This window comes from Erpetoichthys calabaricus, chromosome 12 (assembly GCF_900747795.2).
Source record: "Erpetoichthys calabaricus chromosome 12, fErpCal1.3, whole genome shotgun sequence".
Lineage (NCBI taxonomy): Eukaryota > Metazoa > Chordata > Cladistia > Polypteriformes > Polypteridae > Erpetoichthys > Erpetoichthys calabaricus.
Window position 1 is genome coordinate 120032579 of NC_041405.2, and position 19403 is coordinate 120051981.

The 19403-nt window shown below is 41.3% G+C and overlaps 1 protein-coding gene across 4 annotated transcripts in view; it reads right to left on the reverse strand.

Moving 5' to 3' along the window:
* The window catches only part of mid2 (midline 2), a 494772-nt gene that overhangs the window by 51245 nt on the left and 424124 nt on the right, over positions 1-19403 (reverse strand). For all 4 annotated transcript variants that reach the window (XM_028816075.2, XM_028816074.2, XM_028816073.2 and 1 more), the window contains exon 6: positions 6316-6443. In XM_028816075.2, the coding sequence (XP_028671908.2) occupies positions 6316-6443 (128 nt within the window). The remainder of the gene's footprint in view (positions 1-6315; positions 6444-19403) is intronic.

Consider the following 19403-nt stretch of genomic DNA (forward strand, 5'->3'; position numbering starts at 1 on the left):
AGGGGATTTTTTTTAACCGCAGTTACTGCTGCTTTTCTTTTTTTTTTTTTTGCTATTACTGGCAAACATGAACAGCTTTATTATTATTTGTCTGACACCTTTATCCAAGGTGGCTTACAACATTTGAGATTCAATTACAGTAGACCCCCGCAAAGTCGTGGTTATGGTTCGCGGACTCAGTCGTTCGCGGATTTTTCCTTAGAACCTAACTATTAATTGTTAGTGGAAAGCGCAAATATCCTCCGAAATTTTTTATGGCTTTTTTCATGGCAGTACTGTGCTGTAGAGAGAACAGGAAGCAACCGCTGAGGGAAACGTGGTTTGGGATGGTGAAAGTAGCCAATCCGAGAGCGTTATTCATTTCTCCTTGCTGCTGATTGACTGCTGCCCTGTGACGCGTCTCCAGCTGAATGTCCTTGTGTTTTCCATTTTGTTATTGTATTAATTTTGTTATTCATAAATGAGTAAGATGACGCCGAAACGCTGTGCACCTTTTAAGGCTTCTGGCACTGAGCCTAAGCGCCTGAAGAAGTTTAAAACACTCCAGGAGAAGGCTGAAGTACTGGATTTGCTCCAGGAACTAAAAAGTTATGCTGCAGTAGCGCACCACTATGGCTCGTTGGCGAGCGCCTGGTGGCCGGGCTTGCACCCATGGGGCTTGGCCGGGCACAGCCCGAAGAGGCAACGTGGGTCCCCCCTTCCCATGGGCTCACCACCTATGGGAGGGGCCAAGGAGGTCGGGTGCAGTGTGAGTTGGGTGGTGGCCGAAGGCAGGGACCTTGGCGGTCCGATCCTCGGCTACAGAAGCTGGCTCTTGGGACGTGGAATGTCACCTCTCTGAAGGGGAAGGAGCCTGAGCTTGTGCGTGAGGTCGAGAGGTTCCGGCTAGATATAGTCGGGCTCACCTCAACGCACAGCTTGGACTCTGGAACCAATCTCCTTGAGAGGGGCTGGACTCTCTACCACTCTGGAGTTGCCCCCGGTGAGAGGTGCCGAGCGGGTGTGGGTATACTTATTGCCCCCCGACTTGGAGCCTGTACATTGGGGTTTACCCCGGTAGACGAGAGGGTAGCCTCCCTCCGCCTTCAGGTGGGGGGACGGGTCCTAACTGTTGTTTGTGCGTATGCACCGAACAGCAGTTCAGAGTACCCACCCTTTTTGGAGTCCCTAGAGGGTGTGCTAGAGGGCATACCTTCTGGGGACTCCCTCGTACTGCTGGGGGACTTCAATGCTCACGTGGTCAATGACAGTGAGACCTGGAAGGGCGTGATTGGGAGGAATGGCCCCCCCGATCAGAACCCGAGTGGTGTTTTGTTATTGGACTTCTGTGCTCGTCACGGATTGTCCATAACGAACACCATGTTCAAGCATAGGGGTGTTCATATGTGCACTTGGCACCAGGACACCCTAGGCCTCAGTTCGATGATCGACTTTGTGGTCGTGTCGTCGGACTTGCGGCCACACGTCTTGGACACTCGGGTGAAGAGAGGGGCGAAGCTATCAACTGATCACCACCTGGTGGTGAGTTGGCTTCGATGGTGGGGGAGGATGCCGGTCAGGCCTGGTAGGCCCAAACGTGTTGTGAGGGTCTGCTGGGAACGTCTGGCAGAGCCTCCTGTCAGAAGTAGCTTCAACTCCCACCTCCGGCAGAACTTCAACCATGTCCCGAGGGAGGTGGGGGACATTGAGTCCGAATGGGCCATGTTCCGTGCCTCTATTGTTGAGGCGGCTGACCGGAGCTGTGGCCGTAAGGTGGTCGGTGCCTGTCGTGGCGGCAATCCCCGAACCCGTTGGTGGACACCGGCGGTGAGGGATGCCGTCAAGCTGAAGAAGGAGTCCTACCGGCCCCTTTTGTCCTGTGGAACTCTGGAGGCAGCTAATAGGTACCGGCAGGCCAAGCGGAATGCAGCTTCGGTGGTTGCTGAGGCAAAAACTCGGGCATGGGAGGAGTTTGGGGAGGCCATGGAGAACGACTTTCGGACGGCTTCGAGGAGATTCTGGTCCACCGTCCGGCGTCTCAGGAGGGGGAAGCAGTGCAGTGTCAACACTGTATATGGTGGTGATGGTGCGCTGCTGACCTCGACTTGGGACGTTGTGGGTCGGTGGGGGGAGTACTTCGAAGACCTCCTCAATCCCAATAACATGCCTTCCAATGAGGAAGCAGAGCCTGGGGACTCGGAGGTGGGCTTCCCCATCTCTGGGACTGAGGTCACCGAGGTGGTCAAAAAACTCCTTGGTGGCAGGGCCCCGGGGGTGGATGAGATACGCCTGGAGTTCCTCAAGGCTCTGGATGTTGTAGGGCTGTCTTGGTTGACACGTCTCTACAACATCGCATGGACATCAGGGACAGTGCCTCTGGATTGGCAGACCGGGGTGGTGGTCCCCCTCTTTAAGAAGGGGGACCGGAGGGTGTGTTCCAACTACAGAGGGATCACACTCCTCAGCCTCCCTGGAAAAGTCTATTCGGGGGTTCTGGAGAGGAGGGTCCATCGGATAGTCGAACCTCGGATTCAGGAGGAACAGTGTGGTTTTCGTCCTGGTCACGGAACAGTGGACCAGCTCTACACCCTTAGCAGAGTCCTGGAGGGTGCATGGGAGTTCGCCCAACCAGTCTACATGTGTTTTGTGGACTTGGAAAAGGCGTTCGACCGTGTTCCTCGGGGGATCCTGTGGGGGGTGCTCCGGGAGTATGGAGTACCGGACCCCCTGATAAGGGCGGTTCGGTCCCTGTACAACCGGTGTCAGAGCTTGGTCCGCATTGCCGGCAGTAAGTCGATCCCATTTCCAGTGAGAGTTGGACCCCGCCAGGGCTGCCCTTTGTCACCGATTCTGTTCATAACTTTTATGGACAGAATTTCTAGGCGCAGCCAGGGTGTTGAGGGGGTCCGGTTTGGTGGACTCAGGATTGGGTCACTGATTTTTGCAGATGATGTTGTCCTGTTTGCTTCATCAGGCCGTGATCTTCAGCTCTCTCTGGATCGGTTCGCAGCTGAGTGTGAAGCGGCTGGGATGGGAATCAGCACCTCCAAATCCGAGACCATGGTCCTCAGCCGGAGAAGGGTTGAGTGCCCTCTCAGGGTTGGGAGCGAGATCCTGCCTCAAGTGGAGGAGTTCAAGTATCTCGGGGTCTTGTTCACGAGTGAGGGAAGAATGGAGCGTGAGATCGACAGGCGGATCGGTGCAGCGTCCGCAGTGATGCGGGCTCTGCATCGGTCTGTCGTGGTGAAAAAGGAGCTGAGCCATAAGGCAAAGCTCTCAATTTACCGGTCGATCTATGTTCCTACCCTCACCTATGGTCATGAGCTATGGGTAGTGACCGAAAGAACGAGATCGCGAATACAAGCGGCTGAAATGAGTTTCCTCCGCAGGGTGTCTGGGCTCTCCCTTAAAGATAGGGTGAGAAGCTCAGTCATCCGGGAGGGGCTCAGAGTAGAGCCGCTGCTCCTCCGCATCGAGAGGAGTCAGATGAGGTGGCTCGGGCATCTGATCAGGATGCCTCCTGGACGCCTCCCTGGGGAGGTGTTCCGGGCACATCCAACCGGGAGGAGGCCCCGGGGAAGACCCAGGACACGCTGGAGGGACTATGTCTCCCGGCTGGCCTGGGAACGCCTCGGGATTCTCCCGGAAGAGCTAGAAGAAGTGGCCGGGGAGAGGGAAGTCTGGGCATCTCTGCTCAAGCTGCTGCCCCCGCGACCCGACCTCGGATAAGTGGAAGAGAATGGATGGATGGATGGAGCGCACCACTATGGCATTAATGAAAGCACCGCACGCTACATAAAGAAGAATGAAGGAGCGATCTGAAGTACCATATCTGTAAGTTTCTGTGATAGTGCCAAAAAGGTAACGACTATAAGGAATAAAAATATCATCAGGATAGAATCTGCCTTGGCATTGTGGATCACCGACTGCAGGAAGAAGACCATCCCCTTGGATGGTAACATAATCCGTGAGAAAGCATGGAAATTGTACCAGCAGTTTGCTACAGGAGACAATGTAGCAACTTCCCATCACAATGTTCCTGAAGAAGAGGCGCCACCCGAGGAGTTTTAAATCCTGTGCATTGTACTGCACAGCTACTTCATCATCATTATCAATATCATTCATCATTGGTGAGTACCTGTACATTTTACTGTATTTTAATTAAATGAAATTATTATGCATTTACTCTACTTATACCAAAGAAAACACACTTGCATGAATTACAGTATGTATTTTACATTCTAGCACCGCGGGAGACATAGCAGTACAGTACTGTACAGTATATGGGTTTAACTTTACATTCTGTTTTTAGGTAATGTATTAAGGTAATTTTTTTAGGTAATGTATTAAGCTGAGTTTGCAACGAAATTAAAGTGCTTTGGGGGCATACTGTATTTAGGGTTTAAACTATAAAAATAGGAATTTAAAAGGCATTTTTTAACCACATCCAAAAGTCGTGGTTTTTCACAATTCACGGGTGCTCTAGGAACGTAACCCCGCAAATTTTGAGGGTGTACTGCAGTTACATTTCTTGTGTCTTTCCCAAATGGCTGGTGAAGTTACTTGCTCAGGGTCACATAATGTCAGTAGCTGGATTTGAACCTACAACCTCAAGCTTTGAGGTCCAAAGTGTTAACTACTATGACACACTACCTTTATTAACATTCAACCACTTATATAATGCAATTTTTTTCCTTCATATATTATAAATCTTTTATAAAAATATGCAAATTCATCTATTGAAGAAAAAAGTGCTCTTGCAAGGTTACCAGCAGATGACTACTAAAAGTATACAAGGTCCGTGTATAAAGTTTAATGTTGCGTGGTATACCCATACTAATTTAAGTACCAAAATTCCACATTTTTAAAATGATACTCTATCAGCTTTTGCTAATTTTAGTAAGTAAATTGTTTTGTTTAGACACATTGCAATCTGTTGTATACAGTATAAGGATTATCAGAACTCCAAAGAAGACCACAAACCCCCCACAGGACCTAACACTTAGGTACTGTAGGTTGTGGCGGACAGCCGGGTCCCATGCCCGGCAGGGACACCCCTTCTGCATCTGTTCCGGGGGAGCAACCATGGGCAGCTCAATACCTCCCCCGGGACGCTTGGTGGCAGCCTCCCTGGCGGACAATGATTCCCCAATCTGTCGCATGGTTCCATGGGAGATGGAGTCCTCCACAGCCTGGTTGGGGGCTCGGATGGCTGCTAGGGGGAGCTGCATGGAGTCAGCAGCCTAGCTGGTCGTATCTTCAGCCCCACCCGGAAGGGCAATTAGGACCAGGTGGTCAAGCACCTGGAATGCTTCCGGGTGGGATATAAAAAGAGCCAGCCACCACCATTCGAGGAGCCAGAGTCGGGTGGAGGAGGACTAAGCCTGAGAAGGAGTGGTGGTAAAGAAAAGAGTGTTGTGTTGGAATACTGCTTGTGGACTGTGTATTGTCTGTGGGTCACGGGGAAGACGTGCGCCCACAGGTGAAGAAAAATAAAGTCTGGTTGTATTTGGCACGTGCCTCTGTGTCTATCTGTGTCGGGTCGGGCACCTATATAACGCCTTTGTTACAAGGTATACCTCTCCCCACCACCACTCTGGTTTATGATATGCTGAATGTGGAGGAGCTGGGAGGCATGCAGGAGAGCAGGCCGGGGTAATGAAGTAGCTGGGTATCATTTTAGTAAAGGTACTGAGGTGTGAAAGCTTGTATCAGTACCAAAGTCAACATTTTAGTATCAATGCAACACCTATGCAGATGTAGCTAAACTGAACAGACTTGGTATGTGATAATGTAAAAAGTCATTTCATGTAATTTTCTAACCCACTTAATCCATGCCAGAGTTGCATTGGGGTTCTGGAGCCTGTCCTGGCTAGCATAGTGCACAAGGCGGGAACAAACCCTGGACAGGGTGTCAATCCGTCACAGGGCAAACATACAAACACACCCACACACCAAACACACACCAGAGCCAATTTAGTGTTGCCAGTTCACCTAACCTGCATGTATTTGGAAAGTGGGAGGAAAGGGAGAACATGCAAACTCCACACAGGCAACAATGCTACCACTATGCCGCCTTCCCTTTTAAAGTTAAAATGTTAAATTTTGTATTTCTGACACAAGGTGAATATACCATAGCTTTTACTTTACAATTCACATTAAAACAGATAGGCAAGCGACACTTCAAAATCATTTCTCTGTTTAATTCATAAAATAAAAATGTAAGGTAAAGTGAGGTAAAGTAAAACATTGCTGTTTAAAGGTTATCTAACAGAGTTGAAACTGTATAGAGATAGTGACCACTAAGGCTTACAAGAACACAAATAAAATATTTACCTGTCAGATAATCCAAACTTTCAAGAAGTTTCTTTTCTCTTGAAAAGTCAAGGGCAAAATTGTCAAAGGCATCATTCAGGTTAACATCGGGAATCAGGACTTGGGAGGATGCCGTTGCCATAGCAACCCTAGACAGAATTAGAAAAGAGCAGCGATAGTTAGCCAACAGCAAATTAAAGGCTCTCGGATAAAGCAGTCTGACTTGAAATCATATCCATGCTTTGTTACAACAAACAGCAGCAGGAGACATAGACCAGAACCAGGAGTGAGGTTGGGAACAGAAGACAGCTGAGGTCATGTTTGTTAGAAACGGATACATCTTAGGGTGACACAAACTTCACTTGGGACAGCCATGTTGCTAAGCAGATTATTGGCCTATTCTCTACAGATCAAGTGAATCAGAAGCCAGAAAATTATGGCATTTCAATTCATTACCATAAAAATTGTTTGAGCTTAGGGAGTTGCATCTCGATAGCTATAATTATGAAATTTCTCCTTCATGACTTTCAGTTAGCTGGTTTTGTCCCTTATACAAAGGAGAAAAAATATCAATTGCAGCTGGGATGTGGACTCTTTGCCTATCATACAGCTAGCTTACAGAATTATACCTCATTATACAGGACTGAAGGAGTAGAAAGCAGCGCCAGCTAACATTAATAAAAGGGTTAAGAGAAAGAATGAAGGAAGAGAAGATCTAAGAAACTCTCCTCATCACTATGAAGGAGAGCTCCACATCACTATCTCTATCTATCTATCTATCTATCTATCTATCTATCTATCTATCTATCTATCTATCTATCTATCTATCTATCTATCTATCTATCTATCTATCTATCTATCTATCTATCTATCTATCTATCTATCATCACTAAGCATTTCTAATTCAACTACGTGAAGGGTATAAACAGAATATATAAATAAGAATTCAGTATGAATGGCACTATATGAATTATCAAGGAGCGTATCGATTGTACCTGAGGCCTCAGATTGAATGAAAATTAATCTTACAAAGTATGTGTTCTACAATATTATACTGTACATATCAATCAATACTATTGCAATGACTCATTTCTCACAAGTATGCAATTTAATAAGAGATCACATAATCTTTTGACATGGACTAACTAAAAGAGTTCTATTATTTGCTAATAGCCATTTACAATTTACTGGCACTTAAATCTGTTTTTGGGATACCTACGCCTATGCTGTACTCTAAAATGTGTTATTCTATGTTTAAAATGTTACTAACATGTTTAGCAAATACAGATCAAGGTGTTAGCTTTAAAAATACAGAACTTACTGTATCATTACTGTATCATTTTATGGAGTTACTTTTTGAAATCAGCGCATGTGTATTTATTTGTCTCAAATAATTGTGTTGGTAAGTAAAGCATTATTTATAAATTTAAAACTAAGAAAAGTTCCACCCACCATTCTCTACAATATCAGTCCATGCCACAACATAGCAAGCAAGAAACAAAAACCTTAGCAAGAAGCAAATATGTCCAGTTCGAAGTGACAAAAGTTCTGATTTTAGGAAAAGTTCTTTCCTTATTTCTGAGGAATGTTTAAAACAACAAAATGAATTTGAAAGTGAGTATTTTTTTTTTTTTTTTTATCACAGATGACTGCCGTTATGAATGTGGGGAGATCTTCTGCTTTTTCTTTGTTTCATGGGCCTTTTCACATTGTTTTCCGTTGTACAGCATTGGTCACCACTGGCTTCTATTAAATCATAAACTGCTTTTCTCATCATACTACCTGAAAAGATTTTTCTCAGCCACCACTATAAGTTACATGGGGTAAGTAACAAACATAATAATATAAATTTTTGGATGGAGTATTCGTTTAATGTATCAATCTCTATTTACAATTTATTAAACTTTACCTAGAACAAAACTAGATAGTCTGATAGTCTGAGTGATTGAATCTCTTTCAAAGTACAATTGTAACTGCAGCATTCACAAAATCAACTACAATAAATTGCACAAGAATGAAGTGAAGAGAACAGCTGGACTTCTGTAAAAAGAATATATATATATATATATATATATATATATATATATATATATATATATATATATATATATATATATATATATATATATATATAGGGCGGCACGGTGGCGCAGTGGGTAGCGCTGCTGCCTCGCAGTTGGGAGACCTGGGGACCTGGGTTCGCTTCCTGGGTCCTCCCTGCGTGGAGTTTGCATGTTCTCCCCGTGTCTGTGTGCATTTCCTCCGGGCGCTCCGGTTTCCTCCCACAGTCCAAAGACATGCAGGTTAGGTGGATTGGCGATTCTAAACTGGCCCTAGTGTGTGCTTGGTGTGTGGGTGTGTTTGTGTGTGTCCTGCGGTGGGTTGGCACCCTGCCCGGGATTGTTTCCTGCCTTGTGCCCTGTGTTGGCTGGGATTGGCTCCGGCAGACCCCCGTGACCCTGTGTTCGGATTCAGCGGGTTGGAAAATGGATGGATGGATATACATATATATATATATATATATATATATATATACTGTGTATATATATATATATATATATATATATAGTGGTGGGTGGCCGGCTAAATATTCCGGCCCTCACCCCCAGGCCGCCAGGTGGAGCTCCCCCAACAGCGTGGACGTTCCCCGAATTCCAGCAGGGCCTCATGGACTTTGTAGTTTATATGCACAGCCCTGCTGGATACCATGGGGACCACCAGGAGTCGCTGTGGGGAGGCTGCCGGACTCTTACTTGCCCTATAACCTGGAGGTGCGTCATGATCACATGACAAGAGGCAACGACGTGCTTCCGGGTTGAAGAAAGGAGTTTTTTATCCGACCCGGAAGTGTTCATGATCACATGGACAGAAGGGAGAAACACCTTCGGGCCATGGACTATATAAAGGACTCTGGAAAACCAGTACACTGAGCTGAGCTGGGAGGAAGGGTGGCAAAGTGTCTGGGAGTGTGGAGGATTGATTAGAGTATTGTTTATTGATTTATGAGTATTGTGGAGTGGAGGGTGCTTTGTGCACTGTATTGTTCAAATAAAAGTAATATTTGGACTTTTACCTGGTGTCTGGAGTCGAGTCAGAGGGATCAAGAGGACGACAAGGGCCTCAAACTGCGACAATATATACATACACAGTATAAATATATTTTTTTTGTGTGTGTGTGAAAAATGATATAGTTATACACTTGTGTGCAGTCAGTCTGAAGACGTAAATCAAATTTGGTGACATTCTTCGCTTTGAAGTGGGCTTATTTGGTAAGTCTTACAGATTTTGTTTTATGATTGCTCTTGGCTCAATGAATGTATATCATGACTGAGAAAAAAATAAGCTACTTCAAAAATATCATATTTGTCCTAGCTGATAAAAGAAGTACCTATGTATATGTCCATGTAGTCCACAGGAGATGTGAACTGCCATTTATTCCTTTATTTGTTGTGTATCTCTTCAGGATTTACAATACATGACCATGACAACCTATGAAAATATTATACAAATATATAATAAACACAGAGCTAAGGATCTGCTATAGGTTTTAATGAATTCACCTATTATTAGTTTGCGTGCCTTGTGTTTGCTTGGGGCTGACGGAATGGACTCTGGTATTCCATAACCCTTTATTGGAATAAGAGAGCTTGGATAATGAATGTAAGAATAAATAATATGTACTCTTATTAATGAGGTCAACATCTGACTGCAAACAGCTTTACATTAATTTTTCAGTCCTTCCACCCATACATATTCAATACCTGACACATCTAAGTTCGGGCCATACAAGAGCCAAAAGCTGTTCCAGGAAAAGGCTCCCTACAATTATATCCTTCACTGAAGCATTCATTAGTTTTCATCACAAGGTAAAAAGCTATTAAGCAAATTGGTCATTTTCATGTGTACTGTTTATGCTTTGCATTGATCAAAAATGAACATTCATTGTTTTCTGGTACTGCAGGATGGCATTAAGCACAATTGCATTTGGCAGTATCACAAGCCTACCAACTGCCAGAAGCAAAACGGCAATACAAAAATATACAGTGTATAAAATGAAATGGGACTGAAGCAGTGAAGTGGATGAAGCTTGTCATACTGATATTTAATGTGTTCCTAGAAAACGTTACCTATATTTCAGAATTGAATGAATATGATTTATTCCCTGGTTGAAAAGTTGTGACACATCATTGTAGTAAAATTCCATCAATCCATTTTTTGAATCTGCTTCTTCATATATAGTGTCAGCCACTTAAGTGAAGGCAGCAGTCAACCTTGGATGGGAAACTGGTCCATCATGGGGTATACTAACCTTAAAGTCACAGATTAACCTAAAATGCATACCTGACATGGGTAGAACATGAAAATTCCCAGGTTTCTGAAGGTGTAAATTAGACATCTTAACTCTGGTACCTCTTTCAAAGAATGTCTGAACTAATCAAATTCCTGAAAAATATTCCAAAATGTGCCATCGTTTATAAACCTTTATAGTGTATTCCATTGTTTACCATTGAGTGGGTTGCTGACCTTAAACTAAACCTTATTCCCACCCCATATCTAAAATGACTGCACTTGATTTACAGTGGCAGCATCACAGGTGGATTGTGGCTGGTCCTGGATGACTTGGTTGACCCCCACTCTGATGATTGTGTTTGATTCACAAAGGAGGAAAAGCATTGCTGATCACACTTGATTCACAGAGGTGGGGAGCCCCATCTATGGGTCACGCTAAATTCACAGAGATGGAGACCGGTGGGTTGTGAACACCCTGGCATGTGAAAAACTTGGTCGTGACACCAACAAGGTTGGAAAACGCTGGTGTATTCTAAACAGCAAGCAAAGATTTGACATTTAAACATAGCCTTGTCCCTAATTATATACTGTACAACTTCTTTATAAAAATTAGGGTATACAAAGAAAGTCATGTAAAACCCTTTTCTGTCTTACAAACAATAACAAAGCTGAAATTATGTGGTTATGAAAACTAAGCCTGGGATGATTTTCATCATTCTCACCAGTAAAGTCAGTCAGCTTATTAAGTGAGTGGCTCACAAGTCTTCTGGTGATTTCATCTAGTACTTTCTTGAGCATCTTAGTTAAGAAAGAGAAAAAAATTGTGAAAGGACCAAAGAAAGATTAAATGGCCATTCATTGAAGTGTGAACCATGATGCTATTAAGTGCACTGATGGAGGTGAGTGTAATAACGATTTTAGGTAAGCCCTGGACTTCTTAACAACTGCCATGAATACAATGCATCTGGGTACTCCTCCTCCTCCGTAAAATAACCTATACTGTTTTTATGAATTATTATGTGTATAATATTCTTGTTCTTCATATTTAAAATTATGGATGGTCCTGGTTATGTGTGATGGACTAGTGTTGTGCTAAACCAACAAAACAGTGTAATGAGAAAAAACTCAACAGCCTTATTAAACAGTAATTAATGAAGGAACATATTTATTCAAGGTTTGTTAAGATTACTAATCTTATTATACTTGTGTCTATTTTTGATGTTATTTGGGCAAAAACTTGGGTCATCTTTTGGGGTCAGGTAACGTAAGATTTTTTAAAATTTAAATTAATAATAATTATGGGTTTTCATTCCAAAAATTCACTTTACAAAGGAGTTTTCTGGAAAGAATTAGCTTCATGAGGTGGGAGACGCCTGTACAACACTGTAGTGTCAATAGTACTCAACAGTGACTGAAGCAAAACTCTAAATAGCACACAACAAACAACATTATGACAGCATTATGAATTAATTAATCAATTTGAATTTCTTATATCATATCTGAATAATAAAAAATAATTTAGTTTAATGACTTGTCCTCAAGATCCATGAAATGTGAAGATCAGTAGTAACCACAGCTTTGTGTAACCTTTTAAATACATCAAGCTTCATTACCAAAATGGAAGTTGCATTTTCTACTTTTTTTTGTTTAAAACATACATTTTTTTAATTTTAATATGTATAAAAATATTAACAACTACAACTAACAAATATTTTTATTAACCTGAGACTTGCAACAGAATAAAGAATTTTTTAAATATATATATATTTTGTTAATTCCCTAGGGTCCCTTCTGGCAGGAACGGAATTTGAGCCATCAAACTTCCACATACCAACGCAGATCCTTAGCTACAGAGCCACCAATCTACTCAAAAGCACCAAATGGTTGAACTCATTCTCAGTCACCTAACTTAAATACATTACAAAATCATGAAATTTTTGCAAAAAACACTGGCAGACTGCTGTGCTACTTATGAGAGGGTTGCATGTCACTTAAATATTACATGCAATGTAAAAGGTGTAATGTATCCAGCTAATTCAATCATGCATATTACCTTTTAATGTATTATTGTAAAATAACTTAACGGTTTGTGGTTGTCAGAATTTTCTGTTCTTTTATAACATTTGTGTACTACAGACAGTATAAAATTGGAAAGAAAAAGGCATGAGCCACCGGAGGTGTCACTAGCAGGACTCTGTAGCTCATTGTTCGTGTAAAAAACAGAAGTTGTTTTTTTGTGTTAGAGATTGTGGTGCAGGGTGATAAGATCAATTTGAAACAATCTAATGGTCATAACTTTGGAAAAGGAATGACTGTGGTCAGTATCAGTTTCCATTTATCCTGCTGTCAACACCTTTCGCTATTGGGAACCTTACAGGAGCCATTAGAGTGCTCATAATTGTGAAAGGATCTATCCTAGGGTAGGAGTGTACTGATGAGGGTGTCATTTCATTTCCATGGACCTCTGCTGTGATCTTGCTCACCTCACATATCTTCACATTACCATTTTCCACCTTACATAGAGACTATCAAGAGACATTTATTGGCACTGTATGTTTTTTATGTGTTTCTATATATCTGTATTTATGCATATTTTCATTGTGATATACATATAAGCTTCCCATTTTATATCTGTTGACTTCAAAGTGTTGTTTATGGAAAATCAGATTTGTGAATCAATGAAACTTGGAGCAAGTGTCACACACTCATAAGTAGGCCTTGTGCACCGAATGTAACACCAGCCTGGAACTGGAGAGGGCGCTGCCATTCACATATTCTCCTATTTTATCTGCAGACCAGAGGTTGCGAAAGTCAAGGACACCTGAAGACATGTCCACACCAAGCACTTCCACTTCCGGTGTAGAACTCATATAATGGCCACCACTGCCTGAAGGAGCTTGTACATGGGTGTGCATCTGGAAACATGATATCATTTTTCTATTAAAGTTTTCATTGTACGTTAATTATACAATATATGGGGAAAACTGGCTGGTGCTCCAGCTCTTTATCTGTTTTGTGCCTTATCATTTACACAAGTTAAACCTAAACATACAGTAGTAGCAGCAAGAAGGATTTCTTGAAAACCCCAAACCACTCCTGGTTATGTTGTGTCTCCTGTAGCATACATTACTTTTTATTCCTACAGAGACCAAGAAAATAGATGGCTGACTATATGTGGAAAAAAAAGAATAAGGCTGCTGAAAAAACACAATGGGCAGGAATTTTAGGAGTTCTTTTCACCTTTTTTAACTAAAATATATTCCTTTAGCTCCTCTCCAAATGGTTCCATATAAGAACGCAGCAACATCAACATTTGTAAGAAAGAGACAGGTAGAGCTAAAACTAGATAAAACAGTTGTGAGTTGGCACTAAACACATTAAGACATGAATGAGGGCTCATGGGAAAACAGGCAGTGGTTGATTCAAAGAGGCAAAAATCATTTAGAAAAGCAACGTTAAAAATCCTTCATCTCAAGCTTCCATATACCCTGTCCAAGTAACTCAGGTAATGCTTTCTAGTGTTCTTTGAAGAAAAAAACTATACAGCAGCTAAAGATATAAGGAATTAATAGAGTGTTCTGTATTTACTCTGCTTATTTTTAGTGGAAAAAATATGATTTTCTCACATACTGGGAATCATTTTACTCCTAGAAATATGATGTGCTATCATGTTATTAGCTGGCCTGTTAGATTTCACTGTTAGGTAAAGCAATGCAATTCAGTTCTTGACAGCTCATTATAATCTCATTTGCTTTGTAAAGTGGCTAGTAATGGGGTTGCTATACCATTAATATAAAAATAAGACCATTTGATGGCATTATTGAGGATTTAAACTTAAGGTATACCAAGATCATTGTCAGAGCAGAGGTGAATATTATTATACCACAAATTATTTGGTCATATGCATTTCAAATAAATGACAAAAATAAAAGGCAAACATGCAGAGTAAGCCACATGAAAGAACAATATCCTCTTAGTTACTGTACCAAAAGAATTAAAATTTTACTTCTTCACTTTGATGCAGTTAATATATTACACTACTTGCTTTAAAAATTTTGTAACCTCTGCCGAAGAGGAAACAGATGGGCTCTTTCTAAAATATCTGTGTAAAGCAAGTTCTTTAATCCGTTTTGTGATCAAAGCTTTTTATTGAATTTAAGAAAGCACAAACCAATGAAAATCATTATGCGTCAAAAACTAACAATCAAGATGCGTAATACAATAACCAATGGTGCCCCCTTCACCCACCCTACCCAGATCACCCTGTGAAAGAGATACGTAGAAGATCTAAAGCCATTGATGCAATTGGAAACCAGCAGGAGAAACGACACACACAGCAAAAGGTATAAATTAGAAATGAAGTCTGGAAGCACAGTGCTCAACACTGGTGAATTACTGCAGCTCCCAATCAAATGTAAATGAAATACAGACTGCCACTTGCCAAGTTTGTTCTGTGCCAATGAATGTTCAAAAAAAGACTAGGTTAAAGAAAGAAGACTTCCATAAATTATGCAGTGAGAAGACTACGACTAATTTAGTAATGATGAAATCCAGAAAAAAGGCACCTACTGGATAAAAGTGAGGGTAAGAGCCAGTAAGAGGAATGTAAGAGGCATTGTTAACAGAAGAAGCAGTCAGAGACGGCAGACCAAAGAGTAAAACATATGAAGAAATGTGCCATGGACATTAAAGGCCAAAATGAGAGGTCAAATGTATAGCATAAAGTTTGTGAGGGGAAAAAGTATAATGCACACATTTAAACTGAACATGCCTTAAACTTAAGTTATTACTCTGTATGTGAAGCAGAAAACAGTTAAAATAGTGGTCTCCTCTGCAGATCACCTTGAACTTTTCTGCCTCTAAGTGGAATACAAAATATATAAAATCATACCTTCTAAGATGTAAAAATAATTTATCACAGTACCAGAGAGTGACAACGTGCTGCATATTGGCTGCACTGGATACTAAGAATTCTACTACACTCTGTGCATGTGTCAATACTTCGACTACTATGAAAATAAATGAGTACAGTTAGCTTGGTTTATTGACCTCATAATATTTTCATTTATTTATTTAAACAACGTTCACTTTAAATTTTTAGCTGGAGTATACTGCCAGACTGCGATTTGCTCAGGTTGAAATAATGAGCCCATAGAGGGGATTGAACTGGCAAGAAATAATTACACTGTCTTCAGAAATTATTCAGAACTTTTCACTTTTTTTCACATTTTGTTATGTTCCAGCCTTATGCTAAAATCATTTAAATTCCCTTTTTTCTTCATCAAACAACACTCAATAACCCAGGGTGATAGAACAAAAATGAGAGTTTAGGAACTTTTGCAACATTATTTAAAATAAAAAAACTATAAATATTACATTGACACAAGTATTCAGACCCTTTGCTATGGCCCTTGAAATTTGGGTCAGGAGCATCCCAATCTGTTGATCATCTTTGAGATGTTTCTATTTTTTGTTTGACAGTCTACCTGCGGTCAATTCAATTAACTGGACATGATTAGCAAAGGCACGCAACTGTCTGTATAAGGATGGCAATGTGAGTAACAGAACAAAAAAAAACAAGTCATGAGGTCAAAGGAATTCCTGCAGAGCTTAGAGAGAGGATTGTGTCAAGGCACAGATTTGGGGAAAGCTACAAAAAAATAACTGCAGCATCGCAGGTTCCCAAGAGCACAGTGGCCATTCTTAGATGAAATAAGTTTGGAAGAACCTAGAAGTGCCTGCCTGGCTCAACTACAGGTAAGCATTTGTGGGAGAATGGTCTTGGGTAGGAGAGGTGACCAAGAACTGGTCACTCTGGCTGAGCTGCCAAGAACCTGTCTGAAGAAGGGTGAAAGTTCAAGAAGGATAATCACCACTGCTTCAATAAAGTACTGAGTAAAGGGTCTGAATATTTGTGTCAATGTGATATTTCAGTTTTTTTACTTTTGTTAAATTTGCAAAAAAAATCTAAAATCCTGTTTTCACTTTGCAATTTGGAGGTATTAAGTGTTTCTTGATTAGAGAATAAATGAACTTAAATGATTTTAGCAAAAGTGAGGGGCTGGGACTACTTTCTGAGGGCACTGTACATCATTCATTCATATTTCGCTAACAAGGGCCCGGACAGTGACAACATGTTGCTCCTCACAGACTTGAATGTTATTTGTATGTAAGCTTATTTGTGCAGTTATTATTTGTGGCTAGAAGCCCTATTAAAAGTCAAAGTAAATATTTAGAATTGACTTTTAGCCTGCTAAACACAGAACAGCTATCACTACTTATCTAGAGGCTCCACAAATGGCTCGATTCAATATATCTTTTTTATTTGCACTTAAATATGATTCATTCTGTTACTGCTGCACTGCAACAGTATTAATATCTGTACCTTTGTGAATATTTTTTTTCTTTTTTTTGCATCAACAAAATTCATACTGTATGTAATTTCACTTTAAAAGCCCAGTCTTCCATTGCATTCAAGTCCTTTGGAATTGTGGATGAAAAAGCAGCTCACAACATTCCTGAGTAAACCTACAGTGCAAATGAAAATGGCTAACTGTCGACATGTCACAGCCTAATTAAGCCGTTGAACGTCCTGAAAGCCTGTGAATTAAAACTGGGGTGGACTGGGGGGTTTAAGGGTTGTTGGTTTTTTTTTTTTAAAGAAAAAAACTTTAAAAACATGCTATAGTGTTATAAAGTTTGTGAGAAAATATTGTAAAAGAGTGAGAAGGCAGAAGCTTGCAGGACAGGGTAAGATGCTTGAGTGGCAGCAGCCAATCTTGCAAAGAAAGAAACGGCATATCCTTCAAATCAGGAGCAATCAAAAAAGAGGACAGACACCTTCATAGGAACCCCACGCAGCTGTTTCTGCTTACACGCTTGGATGGAGCATCATCTCAGTGAAGATACAGAATGCTGTGGCATTTTGTGATGCTGTGACACAGTTTTCAGATGGGGAACAGTGTGACACTAGCCGTATTTTGTTCCCAGTTTGTATTTCTTGTTTTGGAGGCGTTTTCTGTGGCTCATAAAAGTGGGAAAGTAAAGTCATCCGTTTCATTAGGCTGTTAGTGTAGGGCATTACTATAAATTGTTGCTCAATAGTGAGATGGTTCTATGGCAGTGGTACCAAGAGGACTCAGCAGGGAAACGCAGGAGGTGACAGGAGGACAGCATGACTGGCGAGCACTTTAAAGAGAACCTCTGTTCAGCAGAAACAGATCAGATGGTAACTGCAGCCGTTTTTCACTCATGGCATGGTGACAAAATGCATTTGTGTCAAGGAAAGTGGATGTTCTACGTGATGATGGTTAAGGAGGGCGTAGCATTTGTTTGCCAAGTGCATATTTCATTGATGATGAAATTGGTTAACTTAAGACAGGTATATGTTTAGTGACAGAATTCTCTCTAGCTAATTTATTGAATATCTGATATATAAACGTCTACGCGTGGAAGTGTATGTATCTGTCTGGTCCGGAAGTGAGAGGTGGATTCAGGGTAAGGGCTCCACCTCTGAAAAAGCAGAAAACTCGCTTAGTCACGAATAACACAAGCGGGGCCAGCACATCAGCAAAACAAAACCTCAGAAGAGAGACAAAGTCGCTTAGCCACTAGCATCGGCAAAATGGTATCTCTTTTATAGTTTTCCTCATACTGCTAATGTGCAAGCGACACAAGCACGTCTGCAAAACGAATCCTCCTAGTAGAGAGATGCCCAGAGTAGTTCCTTTCAATTACCTGACATCTCTATATTTTCATTTTTTTCTGTCGATTTCAATAGTTTCTAGGACCTCGGGCTTTTTACAGCATGGGCTTACACAGCTAGTTATGACATAAAAGAGCAAGATTCAGGGTTTAGCCAACACTGGAGAACTAATGGGACTCTAAACCCCACAGACTCCCACAGAGTATTTGCCTTTGAGGTCACAACAATAACAATGTTTCCCAAGGCACAATTTAAATTCACTATAGCATAAATGACAACAATGAGGGTATTTAATGTAACATAAGATGGGCATCACGTTATGAGACTTACATTTCACATAAAATGGTTGTAAAAGTCATGGAGTCAGTCTTCACTCTATCTGTTTTTGATATCTGCCCATTTTTAATCAGTAATACGGCTTTCATTAACCTAGTAATAGAGATGGGCTAATTGCACAGTTTGCAGAGATAAAAAGATTTAATCTTTATTATGCACAGTATGTGCCCAACCTTTTTAATGGATTATAAAAGTAGGCTTAGCTAACAGAAAAGATGTGCAGATACCTAATGCATAAACGCTTAAGAGACTGCACAGTTTGAAAGCAATTATTTTTTTTTTTAAATACACAGCATGCATTCAGCATCATATACTGTAGTGTTATTACTAGGAGCAACACTAGCAAAGAAAAGATGTCCAGTTAGTCCAGGAACCAGCAGCTGGAGGGATCAAGGCCTCTGCTCAACACTTAAAAGTTGGATCTTTATATCATCTGGTTTCCTGCATGTGAGTCTGATCCTGTGATTTTATGTTCTTTCTAAACAATCATTTTGACATTCTGTGAAACTAACATAGGCTTGTTAAAAGGACTGTGCCAGCCAGTGATCCCAAAAAGTAAGTAAGAACTTGTATGATGTTCCATTCTCTTCTGCCTGTGGCGTCTGTCTTTGCGTTAATACACTTCATCGCCCATTTCTATGTGACACTTTATGAAAACAGACAAGCACAGTATAGTCTAGCTAACTGGAGAGCTTAAAATGCTATGCAGAATTTTATATTATGGTATGTTTCAAGGCTTATCATTATGGAGTTTACAAAAGAAGATGTCACTGCTGAT